Source organism: Tenrec ecaudatus, chromosome 2 (assembly GCF_050624435.1).
Source record: "Tenrec ecaudatus isolate mTenEca1 chromosome 2, mTenEca1.hap1, whole genome shotgun sequence".
Lineage (NCBI taxonomy): Eukaryota > Metazoa > Chordata > Mammalia > Afrosoricida > Tenrecidae > Tenrec > Tenrec ecaudatus.
This window is the reverse complement of record NC_134531.1, coordinates 140,223,803-140,240,055: the sequence shown is the minus strand read 5'-3', so window position 1 is coordinate 140,240,055 and position 16,253 is coordinate 140,223,803. Positions and strand designations below refer to the sequence as shown.

Sequence of the window (16,253 nt, the reverse complement as noted above, 5' to 3'; positions counted from 1 at the left end):
CAATACAGCACTCTGGGAAGGGGACTCATCTAACGTTCTATTTTAATAGAATCCAGGGAGCTTTATGAAATGAACATTCACTCACTCAATCTAAATAAACATTGGAAACAATTAGGATAAAAGTGAGTGATCATAGTGTAATCAGCTGTCTTACATCGAAACTTAAAGAGATTTCTTTTAGAAACAGCTTTTCAAAAACATTTTTATAAATTATATGGTACCTCAGGCAAGGGCAGTGTTTCTACTTCTTTTGGAGGTCACTAAACCTAGAAGAGCATTAGGACCATTTTAGGGCTCAGTCAGTAGCTGCTGATTAGACAGCAGTGGTGAGACTTTAAGCACTCTGTAGAACGGATTGGCTTTCGTTATGATGGTACCATAAACTTTCCCCGAGTGTCTTCCGTGCCCAGAAGCACCTCTGAAATCACTCGGAATTCTTTCAGGACGATCACAGGTCACAAACACCAAACACAGGCATCTGATTCGTCATCGCCCTCAGTAAAGAAGGCAAGCAGCAGCCGTGCACGTCGCTTCTAGTTGCTCACCCCATGGCTGTGCTTTCCTGCTTACAGCGCTGGAGGAGAAACTGCAAAAGAACACAGAGCCAACCTGCTTGGGTGTGGGGGTAATCAAGTTTCCTAAAACTGTACTCTGAAAGTCCTGCTTCTCTAATCCCACCAGAATACAACGTCACGCATCTTAAACTGCACTTCTCCCTTAACATGTCGTATGACACGCAAGTAAAAACACGAACACTCAGTTCCAATGGATGTTTATGCCTTTGCTTGTTACAACACTTGTTAAAAGGCCCGTTTATAATTTTTTTACACATTCAGCGGTTCAACAAATGCATGATTCTTTAATCTGAAGAAAGCTGCAGGTCAGCACCTCACTGGAGAAAACATGAGACTGCAGCATTCCGTCTGAAATTCCTCTCCCGACTTCTACATTCAGTCCATCAGTAATTAGTCCACGTGTTCCTGCTCTTGCCCTGGAATTAGCCACCGGATGCTCTCAGCTCGGATGGCGGCATACATAATAAAACTAATTAAAAAGAATAAGGAAAACACAAGCAGCCAGTCCACGCTTTTTACCAAAGTGCTGGGAAGAGGGCCTGTTTGGTCAGCTTGAGTTACTGCCGCGTTTTTCTTGGCTTCTAGACCTGCAAGAGAAATCAGGTGTTTCCAATCAGAAAAAGCACCTGCCACGGAGTCTTCTGAAGTATCACGCCTGGTGCGCAAAATGATACGCAGTCGGAATATAAGCCCCACCGCTAGCTAGGAGATCTGGGATGGATTTCACTTGCCTGTCGGGGTCATTTGCAACTTGCCTTTCTCCCCACCACATCAAAGCGGCAGGAATTCACTCAGCTGTACAAAGCAAAAGCCAGAATCTCTGTGAACTCGGCAGAGGTTTCCTCACCACTGCATGCCAAGAATGTCTTTTGTTCGCTTCTTAGACAAAAGTTCAACAAGTAACTAGCACAGGTACTCTCAGGGCTCCCCAGAGTCTTTCCACAGGTTAAGTACTGCTAAATTCATATGGTTTTGCCTTGTGTTCAGTTTTAAATTACTAAAAGGACTGAAGAACTGCTAGGCCAACTGACTACCACTGGGACTCGGGGTTACCAACGATGCTGCAGCTCCTAGGCTCCAGGTTTGTTAGAGCCCTGAGCAAAATGGGCCCCTCTCTGCACAGCAACCTAAGTGACCCTGAGGGACCCAGAAAGCGCAACCAGGACAACACCTGGGATCTATCTCAACACTTCACAGCCCTCTACTCGGACACGTGGAAGCCTTTCCTTCTTTGGTATTATACAAGGGGGCTTCAAAAAGTTCATGGGGGGAAATGCCATTAACTTTTCATTACATTTTCTACAAACTTTATAATGCCCCCTTGTAGAATTATATTAAAAAATTTATATATATATGTGTGTGTGTGTGTGTGTGTGTGTAAATCTATGAAGATTTCAATGCAATATATATATGTGTGTGTGTGTGTGTGTGTGTGTGTGTGTGTGTGTGTATTTCTAATGATACACTTGAGCTAGAACTGGGGTGTTCGTATTTGAGCAATTAGATTTTGAGAAGAGGAACATTTCCAAAGAAAGAAATGTCTTCAATTTACCATGTCCAATTTTCACAAACAGAGTAAAAGGTAAGGAAAATGTTTGGCCAGTGTTATGGAATTAAAATAGCACCTCAAAATAATTGCCCCTGAGTTGATGTCTATGCTTTGGGACAGGGTTGAACTGACCCTGTGGGTTTCCAAGACTGTCACTGTGCTTGGGAGCGGAGAGCCCTGTCTTCTCCCATGGCGTGTCAAACGGGCGACCTGGCAGATTCCAGCCAAGGTGTAATCGCTATGCCACCGGGGCTCCCTAAAACAGCACCTACCCGCAGGTTAATAAATAGAACAGCAGACAGCAACAAAAATGAACAAAACCAACTGTGCATGCTCTAGCCGAATCTCACAAGTGTGTTCAATGAAATAAGCCAGCTACAAAGAATGCATATATTATGCCCCCCTTAATATACTAGATTATGGGATAGCAGCCTCTCGGAAGAGAGAGATGATCTGCTTCTTGACCTGAGTTTTAGTTACCGAGGAGGTTCACTTGATGGAAATCCCTCATGCTGTACAATGATGGGCACATACTTTTACACACGTCTACAGATGAAGTATATTGGTATGTGAATATGTATCTCAATAAAACATATCTCAAAAAAAAGGTTTCTATAAAGGAGCCCTGGTGGCACAGTGGGTGATACATTGAGCTGTTACCCACAAGGCCAGTGGTTCAAAACCACCAGGCACTCTGCAGAAAAACAGATGAGGTCTTGGTAAAGATCGACAGCCTCAGAAATCCAATGGGTAGCTGCCCCCCGTCCTCTAAGTGCCGCTATGAGTCCGAAGCTTAGCATCGCTGATATGACTTGGCTCATGCTCGCTCGTCCCTGATGCGGAGATGCTTAACAAGAAACAGTGAATTAGAAGGAAAAAAGTGTACATCTCAGAGTCAACCTTGGATCCAACACTCAGGACAAAAATGACAGCAAATCAGAACTTCTAGAAGAACACATATTGTTAAGAATAAAACATCTCCAGGGCAGATGGTCCTTTCAGGACCAGTGGTGGAAGTGGCGATACTGGGAGAGTGGAGGGAGGGGGGATTGCAAAGGGGAAACCGATTACAAGGATCTACATGTGACCTCCTCCCTGGGGGACAGACAACAGAAAAGTGGGTGAAGGGAGACATCGGACAGTGTAAGCTATGACAAAATAATAATTTATAAATTATCAAGGGTTCATGAGGGAGGGGAAAAATGAGGAGCTGATGCCAGGGGCTTAGGTGGAGAGCAAATGTTTTGAGAATGATGAGGGCAATGAATGTACAAATGGGATTTACACAATTGATATATGTATGGATTGTAATAAGAGTTGTATGAGCACCTAATAAAATGATTTTTAAAAAACAACAACAAAAAGAATAAAACATCTTCCACAACATACTATTTATACATACCTGTCTGGTTGAAAATAAAGATTTTCAGAGTTTCCAATGTTCGGTCGGTATGATTAAATCTAGCCATTGGTTTAGCTCCTTGAAATAACAAGATATTAGGAACAGCGACGGTGCCGAACCTCGTAGAAAGGCTGCAAGAGAAAGAAGTCAGTCAGAAAAGAATGAGCGGGGAGCTGGATCAGAAACTAAAGAAAGAAATGAGAAAGGTCAGTTTTGTGTGGCAACGGAGGTTGTGATATTCAGACTTCAGACTTTCCCTTTGTGTATGACCTCTTTCCTGATGGGTCATGGTTCAGGGCATTCCTGTTCTGCTCTCTGGGTTGCGTTCCATTGCAACAGGAAACTAGGCATGACACAGTTATGATTCCATTGTTTAAGTTCTAACCGACCAACAGATTGGACCGGAAAATTCCGATTCATAGAGGAAACACACTGTGTTAATTTATTTGACAGAATAAATTTCAAACTCTTCAGAATGCCCGTTCCCATCCTTCACAAAAGATCAACTGTGGCAAGCTCGAGAGAATAAATGATCTAACAACTATACCAAGAAATTCCCAATTAGGGCAAAACAGTGTGGAGGGAATCTGACCTGTGCAGAACTGTTTCAGCCTTTCAGGAGACAGCCGTGCTGATAAGCTCTGCACTCAAAGCACTCTGGGTTCAAGCCTACGTCTGCCAGTTCCCAACGGTGCACTCTGGGCAGTTATTTCAGCTTGAACTGTGCTGCCGGAGACGAATACTGGAAGTGCCATGCCCGCTCAAAGGACAAACAGCTGTCTGGAGGAAGTACAGCCAAAATGCTTCTTAAGAGGCAAGGATGACAAGACTTTGTCTCACATACTTCGGACATGTGGTCAGGAGAGCCCAGGCCCTGTCTTGGTCAAGCAGAGGGGCCGTGAAAAAGAAAGCCCTCCAGGAGAGGGAGGGGTGACCCAGTGGCTGCAGCAATGAGTTCAAGCAGAGCACCTGTGAGCACTGCGCAGGGCCAGGCAGGGTTTTGTTCTGCTGGACATAAGATCACTATGGGTCAATAGTGCCTAACAAGCCTCAGTTAAGGAGCCCTGGCCATACACTAATCAAAGTTCTTGTCTAACTACCGAAAGGTTCAAGGGTCACACTCACCAAGGGCTCTGTGAGAGAAAACGGTGGCAGGCCGCTTCCACAAAGATTACAGCCTTGGAAACTCTATGCGACAGTTCTACACTGTCCTATAAGGGTTTTTATGGCTCAGAATCAACTCAAAGCCAATGGGTTAGTCTGATTGTTTTTGTGTTTTTGTTTTAAGTCGAGTAGTATTAAGATTTTGTAAGCAAAAGGGTAATGATACTGGATTATCAGATTGCTTTTTGATTTGGAAACACGTTGTGACTGAGTCTTTGCATATGAGGGAAACACAAAGGCCAGGCCATAGAACAGGAACCAGTGTACTCGATTCTCCGGAAGCAGAGCCTCGAGAAAACAGTCCTGAGAGAGCCCCACACTCCACCTCAACTACCCTTCCAACAGTCTGTTCCCATGGCAGCGTGGGCTTTGTCCTCACACCGTCATGAGAACTTGTTTGTCAGATTACTTCTTTCTTCATAAGCCAATTGAGGTCAATGTTGACACTAACGTTTTCCACAGTGAAAGTTAGTGGAGTGAGAATTAACTTGTCACTCAACTTATCTTTAAAACCTGTGAGACACCAACTTGAGTGAAAAAAAAAAGATCACCAACTTGACCGCTTTCTAGACATTTCAAATGTGTTCACACACAACCTCCTGTGAGCTGCTAGGAAACACCCAACCCGAGGGGGCACATGGCTGACAACGCAGGGCCTGATACTGTTCTCACAGGGAATCCAGAGCCCTGAGCAGGGCTTAAAAAGGACATTCCGTAAACAATATCAAAGCAGTATCAAATGAAGGTAAAGGGTCATTTTAAGAGGCCTAAACTAATTCACTAAGTTCATCTGTGTGTCTGCTGAAACCATGTATTCAGAATCACATGGAAGCAAAAGGGCAGACACAGGCGAGAGGAAAGAAACAAAGGAAAAAAAGGGAGGGAGAGAAGAAAATGGCCCCCAGAAGATGTAGACTAGGAGCAGAGGGAAATGGGGTGGAAGGCGTACTACACCGTAGGTGGAGCCACAGAGGGATGCCACATGTGGGACATTAATTGTGCTGAAATAAATAAACAGTGAATGAAAGAAAAAACAGCCCTCCTCCACCACCACGGGGCAGCGGCGCCTTTAAACGGCAGCGCAGAGGAGTTGGCTCTCTTTCAGAGGCTTCCAGAAATGACCCCACCTCGGCTCCTCTCTGAACTCGCTCTGACCTCTAGATCATCACAACCACCATCCTGAAGCCCGAGACACAGCCCCACGAGGGGACAATCACCTGCTATGCTGAGACGCATCCAGTGCCAAAAAGCGAAGAGCCGGAAAGGCCCGGGGCAGAGAGTTAAAATGCGGGGCCAAACTGGCAGAGAAGCGGCACCACGGGGTGTAAAACAGGACGAGTGTGCAGTCGCTGCCGTTGGGGTTGAGAAACTCCAGAAGGTCCTGAGGGGAGAAACAAGCGTCACGAGAGCCCGTGGTCGATGCGCCGTTTTCTGGAAGCACACCGGGTGGTAGGTTGTACAATTTCATGTCGACTGGATAAAAAGAATGAAGGGTGCAATCTAGCCTGTCACTCAGGTCACAGCCAGATTGATCACTCCTATTGGGCGTGGCCTTCTCATGAGGATTCTGGGAACCTCTCTTGATTCTGCCATCAGAAGAGGCAGCTCTCTCGCTTGCTCTCTCTCTCTCTCTCTCTCTCTCTCTCTCTCTCTCTCTCTGGTCTTCCTGCATTCGGCATCATTGCATGTGTTGCATGAGTCTGAAGAGGAAGTCATGGACTAAAATCAGACTTATGGGCTAATACTGAACTTATGGACTTGATCTGGACTAGAATGGGATGTTTTATGGAAGCATAATTACTTCTTGATAAACAGTTTTAACATACAGGAATGTCTCTGGATGTTTCTCTAGTCAACCTGGACTAACACAACACCCAACAGAAACGCCACTGCCTCCCAAGAGAGGAATAGGTGGGTGGGTGGGCAGGGATCAGAGGGAGCCTGCACAGTTTAAGCTTTGAGACTTGTCAGATTTTTGAGCCAGACATCTCTTGAGTCAGCAGAAAATTCCTACCAAAGAAGAAGTCATAAACCTTCCTCTGATCTTTCCTCTTGTAGTATTTTTCATAATCGGTCGATTTACACACTGAGCACTGCCCTGGCCTTTGAATTGTGTGTTGAACTCAATCTACAGTTTCCCTGGAGCACTGGCGCCTCAGACCCCCACTATCATCTCAGCAGGCTGCTGTCTGTAATAAGCAGGCCAATCAATATACTTGGGCCGAAGGCTAGTTCAATGCAGCCCTGCGCCATCCTTACCACCACCCTAATCCAAATGGTTGAAAGTGCTCTGGCCTGGTCCCTATAGGTGACACCAGTCCCTGTAGCAGTCCCGCAGAGTTCAGGTACAGTATCTACCAGGCATGGGGGGTAGTGTGAGGTCAGCCCTCATCTGGCACTTAGTGGGCAGCTCTGGACACTAAAGACACCAGCTCCCCGCTTCCCCTAAGCAGTAAACTTTCATGAGCGGGCTGGAAGCCATCCTTCTCTGCAGGAGAGCTTCTTCACAACCCTAGGGAAGTGCCCCAGCACCCGCCTTGGGGTCATCCTTTATCCAGCTACCTGGAAAAGCCTGCCTAGGTGGAGAACAATTGCGTCAGCTCTTACATCAGTGCAAACACTGGCTTTGGAGGAGAGAGGAAGTTGTCATCAATATAACATATTTCCCATGAGCCCTGAAGTATAATGTTAGTATTTCTGATAGTTTGCAGTTGCTTCTGTAAAAAATACTTCATTTGAAGACCATGATTCTGATGCTAAGAACCTCTCAGTCCGTCGGGATTTCTGTGGTGAGATTGTCCAAGGATGACTATGTCCCTACCTACTGCCATCGAGTCAGTTCCACCCAGTGACCCGAGAGGGCAGAGGAGAGCTGTCGGCTTGGGTTTCTGAGGCTGGAAATCTTTACGGGACTAGAAAGCCTCATCTTGCTCCAACACGTGGCCACGGTGCCGGCAGGCCACCTAAAAAGCATCATGGACCCCCGCTGGCCTCTCTCCGGCGCCAGCAAACACCAACACAGCCACTCAGGGCTGCTCCACTTCCGGCACAGCCAGGATGTGACCTCAGCTGGAAAGGAGAGAGCAAAATTAACTAAGTACATGCAGAAAAGGAGGGAAGGCACTGTTTGCTTACCTGTGACATATTTAAAATTCTCAAGGTAAGATTTTCGAATCCTGTCACATTTCTCTCCTCACAGGTCACCTTCGGGGACTTCAGACTGTCAGTGTTGTTGGTCTCCTCGGCCGGAACGGGCTCCGACTCCGCTGCTCCCGGCTCTGCGTAATCCTCCTCCTCCCGGTCTGGGAAGCTCGTGCCAGCGCTGTCCAGAGAGAAGAGGCTCTCCCGGAGCTTGCACCTCGAGTCTTCCTCGCCTCCAGCCCCACAGGTGCCACCGCCGGCCTCTGCGCTCCGTTTGTCCTCAGCTCCCCCGGGGACCACAGATAACATCACCATGTGATCGTCGCTTTCCAGCCTGAGCCCTGCATCGGCCTCTTCTGCTGACAGGTCCTGGCCCATCCGGCTTTGGGGGGCCACCTCCTCGCCCAGGATCACAGCCCCCGCCTGGAAAGAGTGGCCAGGCTGCTCCTCAGACCATGTGCGACCACTTTCCTCTGCAACCAAAAGAGGCCACATGATCACATGCTATCCAACTTCAAATGCGCCTCAAAGAGCTACGAACAAACAACGCAACGACGACAGCATACCGCAGCCATCAACGGAGCGACCCTATCGGGTAGTCTAGGACTGCCCCTTTGGGTTCCTGAGGCTATAAATCTTTATGGGAGCAGGAAGTCTCAGGGCTCCTGGTGGAATATAAGATATAGATATGTTATAAAGTCCCAAATATCCACACAGAAATTTACAGATTTGTTCAGTGATCCAAAAACATTCTCTAGGAATTCAGCTTCAGGACAAGATGGAGTAACAGGGGCCAGACTAATTAGCCTCCTTCCTGAGACAACCAAAAAAGACAGAGAAGAAATGAAAGAACCATCTCAGGACACTAGACTTCTGGCAACAAAGGCATCCCTAGACAATGACCCTGAGGGAAAGGAAACAGATGAGGTAAGTCCTACTGCTGCCCCCCACGACTGCTTAGGAAGTGCTCAGCCAAGGCTTAAGGAGGGAGGCCCAGGAGAGCCTGGCAGCCTTGCTGAGTGGAAGAGATGGAGCGAAGGAGCAGGGGATCGGGGAAGCTCCAGTGTCCCTGACAGGAAACTAGAGAAGAGACAGGTGCAAGGAGGACACCAGAGATCTTCAGCAGATCCCGCCCCCTTGCGCTTTTAGCAGAGTGCTGGCCAGAGCATGCGAGGGTAATTCCTCTCGGCCAGGAAAAGCAGCACCCCAAAGGATCGGGAAGAAGAGTTTCCAACACTCATAGAGCCAGGAACATCGTAATTCTTGAGGGGGTGAGAAAAATACTAGATGGGGCTTGACTCTGAAATAGACCACAGTCAATCTTAGACTAAATACACTCTGCTCTCAGCTACCCACAAAACCTGAAATTGTCAGCACCTTTCCAAGCAACCTCACTGTATCCCGGAACAAAGTTCGAGAATAGTTACAGGAGCCCCCTCTAGTCCACCAGGCCATGGCTGCCTCTACACCAACCTTTTGGGTTGCCAAAAGGAGAACCATGATGTTTATTTGACAATAAGGGCTTACCTCAGTAAGGGTAACTTGACAAGCCCTGGTAGCACTGTGGGATAAGCATGGAGTTGCTAACCGCATGGTCAATGGGTCAAACCCACCAGCCATTCCACGGGAGAAAGAAGCGGCTGTCTGCTCCCATAAAGACTTAGTCTCAGAATCCCTACACAGGGTCACTATGAGTGAGGTGCCTGTGAGCACTTACTAATGGAACTAATGATCTTTGTAATAGTTGATCAAGCAGGGAAGAGGCTCAGTTACCCCAAGAGGCCCAAAGGGTCAATGACCCAAAGGCCAGGAGATCAAGGGTCAGGGAAAGACCAGCCTGCAGGCATGCCTAAGAAGCTGTCCCAAAGGAAGAACTAGCCTGAGTAACTCCTGACCCTGAATTGTAACCACTAAGTCCCCAAATCATGAATATGGCCTATGAATTCTGTGTGGTCTTTACAACCAATTATCAAACCCAGGAGGAAGAGAGATGGAGAAGGCCCTGAGAAGGAGGGCTGGCTGATACTAGACTTGGTCAAACAGTTGGAGAGAGGAGGTATGTATGACCTCCACTTGATAAAAATTAGCTTTGGGCTGTTATGCTGATAATGATCCTTTCCCCACCTGTGAAGTTAGACAGCCAGTCTGATGCTCCTGCCATGCCATTTGATTGGTAGAATCAACCAATCAAAACCATCTTAGAATTGACAGATGTCAAAATTAGCAAATAAGGATAAACAGTGTAACTGTATTCTGTATTCAAAGTATACACACATATGACATTTTAAATTTTGTCAAGGAAAGAAAGTATTTCCAAAAATAAAAATTGCAATGTCTGAAGTGAAAACTATACTGGATGGGATTGACGGCAGTTAGACACTGCAGAAAAAAGATTAGTGAAATTAAAGTCATAACAATAGACATAATCCAAAATGAGACAAAGAAAAAATCATCTAAAAAGGTAAAATAATATCAGTGAACTGTAGGACAACTTTAAGTGCCTAATAGACAAATAATTGAAGTATCCAAAACAGTGAAGATGGGGCAACAGAACTAAAACTTACAGAAATCATAGCTGAAAACTTCCCCAACTTGATGAACCCTATAAATCCACAGATCTAAGACACTCAAAACTCCCACACTCAACAAACGACACCAAAACATATAATCAAATGACTCAAAGAGAAAATGTTTTTAAAAATGGAGAGAAAAAATAGAAACAAAACGAAGGATGGTGGGTAGGTGGGTGGGTGTGTAACAATGCAAGCCAGAATAACCAACTCTAAAGCACTGACAGTAGAAAACCATCACCCTGGAGTTCTACACCCAGCAAAAAGAAGACAGAGGATAAGTCAAAAAGTATTGCTACAAAATTGTAGACATCTCATCTACAAGATAACCTATGACATACAGATGACACAGCCTTGCTTGCTGAAAGTGAGGAGGGCCTGAAGCACTCGCTGATGAAGATCGAGAATTGTAGCTTTCGGTATAGAGTACAACTCAATGTAAAGACCAAATTCCTCACAACTGGACCAATAGGTAACATCATGATATATGGAGAAAAGGTTGAAGTTGTCAAGGATTTTGTCTTGTTTGAATCCACAACCAATGTTCACAGAAGCAGCAGTCGAGAGATCAAAAGACGCATTACATTAGGTAAATCTGCTGCACAAGGTCTCCTCAGAGTATTGAGCAGATAGATGTTACTTTGAGGACTAAGGTGCACCTGACCCACGCCATGATATGTTCAATTGCCTCATATGACAGTTGGAGATTTAATAAGGAAGACAGAATGCATTTGAATTGTGGAGCTGGTGAAGAATACTGAAACAAATCTGTCTTAGATGAAGTCCGGCCAGAATGCTCTTTTGAGAGGAGCATGTTGAGACTTGGTCTCATGTTGGGCACTTGGAAGAGCACGGTCCCTGGAGAAGGACATCAGACCTCTCTGAGGGCCGCCTGTCCAGCGCCACAAGACTTTTCTTTTACGTGGATCCTAAAGCAATGCTCATGGAAGCAACAGTCAAGCAAGCAAACACACAACACATTTAACTGGGCGAATCTGCTCCAAAAGAGCTCTTTACAATATTAAAAAGCACAACTGTCCGTTTCAGGCCTGACCCAGGTGAAGGTATTTTCAATCACCTCAAATGCAAGAAGGCAGATAAAGAAAAGGGATGGTCAAGTGCTGGCGAAGGGCGTGCAACATGCCGTGGACTGCCGGGAAGGAGGTCCAGCCAGGATGCTCTCTGAAAGGGAGTGCGGGACTTTGCCTCGGGCACTTCGGACATGTTTCCGGGGGAGACCAGTCCCTGAAAAGGGGCAGCGTGCTTGGCAGGCGGTGAGAGACAAAGTGCCAGTCCATCGCGGTGACGGATGGAAACCAGTGGAGCAGCACCAGGTTCAAGCGCAGGAGCGCGTGGGAGGCCGGAGTCGGGTGTGCAGTGCACAGGAGGGTCGCGGGAGTCAGAGTCGGCGCGGCGGGACTCGACAAGTGTGCGATGATTAGGACGGTTTCCAAAGTGCTCACCACATGCCACCAAATCGGAGCGTAAGACTCCCCACGCCTAACAGATGCCTGACAAGGTGGCCTGAGGCTGCGCGGGCCGCGGGGAGCCCGGGGTGGGCGCCCCCCACCCCACGGTCACCGCCACGGTCACGGTCACAGCGGAGCGAAGGTCGGGCCTAGGACGGGGCAAGCGCGTGGGGCGACGCCAAGGAGAGCCAGCCGCGGGCCCGGACCCAGGTGAGCGCGCCGCCCGGAGCCCCCACCTCACCCCGGCCCCCACTCACCCTCCAGGCCGCGGGCGGGCGGCCCGAGCACCCACACCACCACCGGCCACCAGCCGAGGAGTCGCATGGCGCCGGGCGGGTGGCCGCGGGGACCCCCACCCAGGCGGAACCGCAAACGGCGAACGACGGCGCGAGCCGCGCGGCCGACCCGAGAAGGCTGGGGCGGAGGGCGGCGGAGCGAGGGCGCGGCCCGCGCCGTCGCCGTGGCCGCGAGCCGTCGCCGCGGGCGCCATCTTTGAGTCGGGCGCACGCCGAGGCCTCTAGGACCCAGGCGCCAGCCGCCCCCCGGGCGGGGGGGGGACGTTCTCGAGCCCCAAGCCCCCGGCTGGGCGCGGGCGCCAGACGGAGACCCTGTTCCTGCGCTCAGCCGCCCGGGCCGGGCTGCCGGAAACGCTCGCTTCGCCCCCCCCGCCCCCATCCCCGCCAGGCGGCCCGGCCTGGTTACCCAGAAGCCTCCGCGTTCCGTCCCCATCCAGGTGCAGCCTGTGGGTGCAGGTCTTGAGCCCCTTGCCTTGCCTCTAGAGTTGTTAGACTAAATACAGGATGGCAAGTGAGTCTCAATTTCACATGAACAGCGAATGATAAGGCTTATATCGGAATTCATTGAACAACTTTCTGGTTAACCTCCCAACCACCACGTGCGGCAGAAAGGTTTGTCTGTTGCTTGGTTTTCATCATAACGGGTGGGCGTGCTGGGCAATCTAAACCATCTCCAAATTCAGGGCCATGAGTTGTGGCTTTGGAATTTCACGAGCATGGATCCAAGAACATGGAACCTACTCGAGGGCCAGGACTCAGCATTTCCAAGGACAAGAAGTTGTTGGTGTTAAGTCCCGTGGAGTGGCTACCAAAGCTCATAGTGACCCTATGTAGCACAGACAGACGAAACACCACCCGGCCTGAGCCACCCCGGAATTACTGCTCCGTGGACGGGCAGGTAAATTCTCAGAGTAAACAGACAGGATGCTCTCATCCTAATCTCCAGTTAGGACGTTAAGAGAGGGGTGGTCTAAAATCAGATAAAGCAAATTTAGAGCATAGAAATACTATCTTTATTCACGCAAAGGATATTTCTTGAGCAACCACCAATGTTAAATAAATGGAGAGAGAATGGAAACGGGGAGAAAGTGGGGATAAATAATGGTGAATTGAGGAGATGGCAGTGGATTAATTCAAGTGGGATGTGTATCTATTGAATGTAAGTTAGGATCTGCTCTATAAACCTTAACAAATCACAATAAAAATAAATGCCGAGATTGTGGCTTTCACCCTTATTCTATTGCTACCCTTACAGTCCTGCACCGTCCTAACAATCATGTTTGAGCTCACTCTTGCAGCTGTTATCAATGCATCTCATTAATGGTTTTCCACTTTAGAAGTATGGTGTCCTCTGGGAACTGGTTCTCCTGATCACACGTCCAAAGTACACGAGATTCTGAAGTCTCCTCGTCTTCCTTCCTAAGGAACATTCTGACTGTGCTTCTTCCCAGACAAATGTGCTTGTTCTTTTGGCAGTGTTCTTTGACAGCACCATCATTCAAATGCATTGATTCTTCGTTGGTCTATTATTCGGTGTCTGTGGTACTTACATAATCTGGTGTCAATTTGGGACTTGAGAGGATTAAGAGTGAAGGAGTGGAGTCTAGTCTGTCAATCAATCAGATCATAGCCAAGGAGGCCTCTGTGTGGGCATGGCCTTCTCCTGAGAATTTTTGGAATTCCTGGTGTTTCCTTCTTGGAGGCAGGAGACACTTCTCTCTCACTGCTCGTTCCCTGGAAGGCATTACAGCTGACAAGATACAGGGAACTACACTAATGCCCAGAGCTGGAGAAGCCACCTGGATTTACCCTGATTCAACCAGATTACTGAAGCCAGAGAAGCCATGTAAAAACCCCTGCCAGCGCTGAGATGCTTACACTGCCACTGGATCCAAAGACTTTCTACCCACTGGCCTGTGGTTGTCCTGCATTCAGCGTCATTGCATATGTTTCATGAGTCTGAAGAGGACTTTATAAACTGGTATCTGACATATCGGCTAATATCGGACTTATAGGCTTGGGCTGTACTGGGTTGGGATGCTTTCTTAATGTGCAATTACCCTTTATATAAAACACTCACTTATACACTTGCATTTCTATGGAATTGTTTCTCTAGTCTGCCCAGAATCACACAGTACCCAAGTTTCACATGCATATGAGGTAACTGAAAATACCATGGTGTATGCATTGTAATAAGAGCTGTAAGAGCCCCCAATAAAATGATTTAGAAAGAAAAGACCATGGCGCGGGCCAGGCATACTTTTAGACCTCAAAGAAGCGTCCTTGCATTTCAACACTTGAAAGGGATATTGTGCAGCAGACTCACCCAATGCAATGTGTCACTTGATCTAATTGCTGCTTCCATGAGCACTTACTGAGGATCGAAGCAAGATGAAATCTTTTAACAATTTCAACTTTTTTTTGCTTTTAAAGTATTTATTTTATGGTGGGAAGGAATCTTTGCATTTTTAAAGGGTATCAGATCCCTACTTTATTATGTTTTTTTAAAAATTTTATTAGGGGCTCATACAACTCTTATCACAATCCATACACATACATACATCAATTGTATAAAGCACATCCGTACATTGTACATTCTTTGCCCTAATCATTTTCAAAGCATTTGCTCTCCACTTAAGCCCTTTGCATCAGGTCCTCTTTTTTTTCCCCCTCCCTCCCCGCTCTCCTCTCCCTCATGAGCCCTTGATAATTTATAGATTGTTATTTTGTCATATCTTGCCCTATCCGGAGGCTCCCTTACCCCCCCCCCCCTTCTCTGCCATCCATCTCCCAGGGAGGAGGTCACATGTGGATCCTTGTAATCGGTTCCCCCTTTCCAACCCACTCACCCCCTACTCTCCCCAATTTCAACTTTTTCTGCACATATGTTACCTCCTGGTCCATTTATGAGGATTTTCCCTAATCCATACTCGAGGTTGCAATCCTTGTGCTTCAGCACGTGCTTCAGGTCCTCCTCACTTGCAGCAAGAAGGTTGTGTCATCTGCCTCCCACAGGTTGTTAATGCGCCTTGCTCCAATCCTGATGCTGCACTCTTCTTCTTGTAATACATCTCCTCTGGTTATGTGCTCAGCATGCAGACTGAGTAAATGTAGTGAGAGGATAGTACACTGAGTTTTCCTGATGTTAAACCATTCAGTATGTATGCCCTTGTTCTGTTCACACAACTGCCTCTGGATCCATGTACAGGTTGTGCATGAGTCATGAGCACAAGGTAGTGTTCTGGAATTCCCAATCTTCTCAAGGCTATCCATAATTTGTTATGATCCACAGTTGAATACATTGGCATAATCAATAAGACACAATTAGACATATTTCTGGTATTCTCTGCTTGTTCCACATCCTCTTCTGAATTCAGCCTGAGCCTCTGGCAGCTTCCTGATATGATTTTCTGGTGATATGGTGATATGATTTTCTGATTCAAACTGTTTACTACCAGTCCATTTCAGCTCATTAACACTTAGAATGTCAATTTTTCTGAATTCCATGTAACTTTAAAGTTTCCAATTTTCCTAGATTTATACTTTGTATCTTCCATGTTCCAATTGTTTATATTTGCAACTGTTTCTTCTCATTCTGAGCCTGGATCCATCAGCATATGAAGGTCATGAAAGATTTACTCCCACAGGCTTTACTCCATCCATGTCATGATGTTCAACTCTACTTTGAGAAGGCAGCTCTTCCTCAGTCATATTTTGAGTTCTTTCCTACCTGAAGGAGCCCTGGAGGGTAGCAGTTCAAAATCACTAGCTGCTCCATGAGAGAAAGCAGGGAAAGATGGGCCTTCTACCCCTATAAAGAGTTAAGAGTCGCAGAAACTCACAGGAGCAGGTCTACCTGAATTAGGGGGTCTCAATGAGTCAGCATCTACTCGATGCATTGAGCTTGGTCTTAATTTGTTCTGACCTGAGGGGTTCATCTTGTGGCACTATCTCTGACAGTGTTCTGCTTCTCTTCTCGAGGTTTTCCGTATCTGACAGAGTTTTGATTCTGGCCGTAAGATTTTTCGGTGGTTAATTCCTCCGAAGTGGACAGCCTAGTCCACCTTCTTAATCTGGAAGCTCTGCA

General features: G+C 47.3%; 1 protein-coding gene across 1 annotated transcript; it reads right to left on the bottom strand.

The window, feature by feature from the left end:
- Positions 1-756: 756 nt before the first annotated feature.
- TXNDC15 (thioredoxin domain containing 15) lies at positions 757-12,311 on the bottom strand. Its single transcript, XM_075541576.1, has 5 exons — positions 12,128-12,311; positions 7,826-8,304; positions 5,908-6,071; positions 3,527-3,657; positions 757-1,162 (listed from the first exon to the last, which is right to left on the bottom strand). The coding sequence occupies exons 1-5, from the start codon at positions 12,192-12,194 to the stop codon at positions 966-968; spliced, it is 1,038 nt and encodes a 345-aa protein (XP_075397691.1). The 5' UTR covers positions 12,195-12,311; the 3' UTR covers positions 757-965.
- Positions 12,312-16,253: the final 3,942 nt, after the last annotated feature.

Bases quoted from the DNA above. Each gene is read 5' to 3' on its own strand.
- TXNDC15 (XM_075541576.1), bottom strand. From the start codon at position 12,194: ATGCGACTCCTCGGCTGGTGGCCGGTGGTGGTGTGGGTGCTCGGGCCG. The intron at 6,072-7,825 runs GTAAGCAAACAG...TTCTCCCCTCAG, and splicing joins GAATTTTAAATATGTCACAG to GACCTTCTGGAGTTTCTCAA. The intron at 3,658-5,907 runs GTGATTGTCCCC...TTTCTCTTGCAG, and splicing joins GATGCGTCTCAGCATAGCAG to CCTTTCTACGAGGTTCGGCA.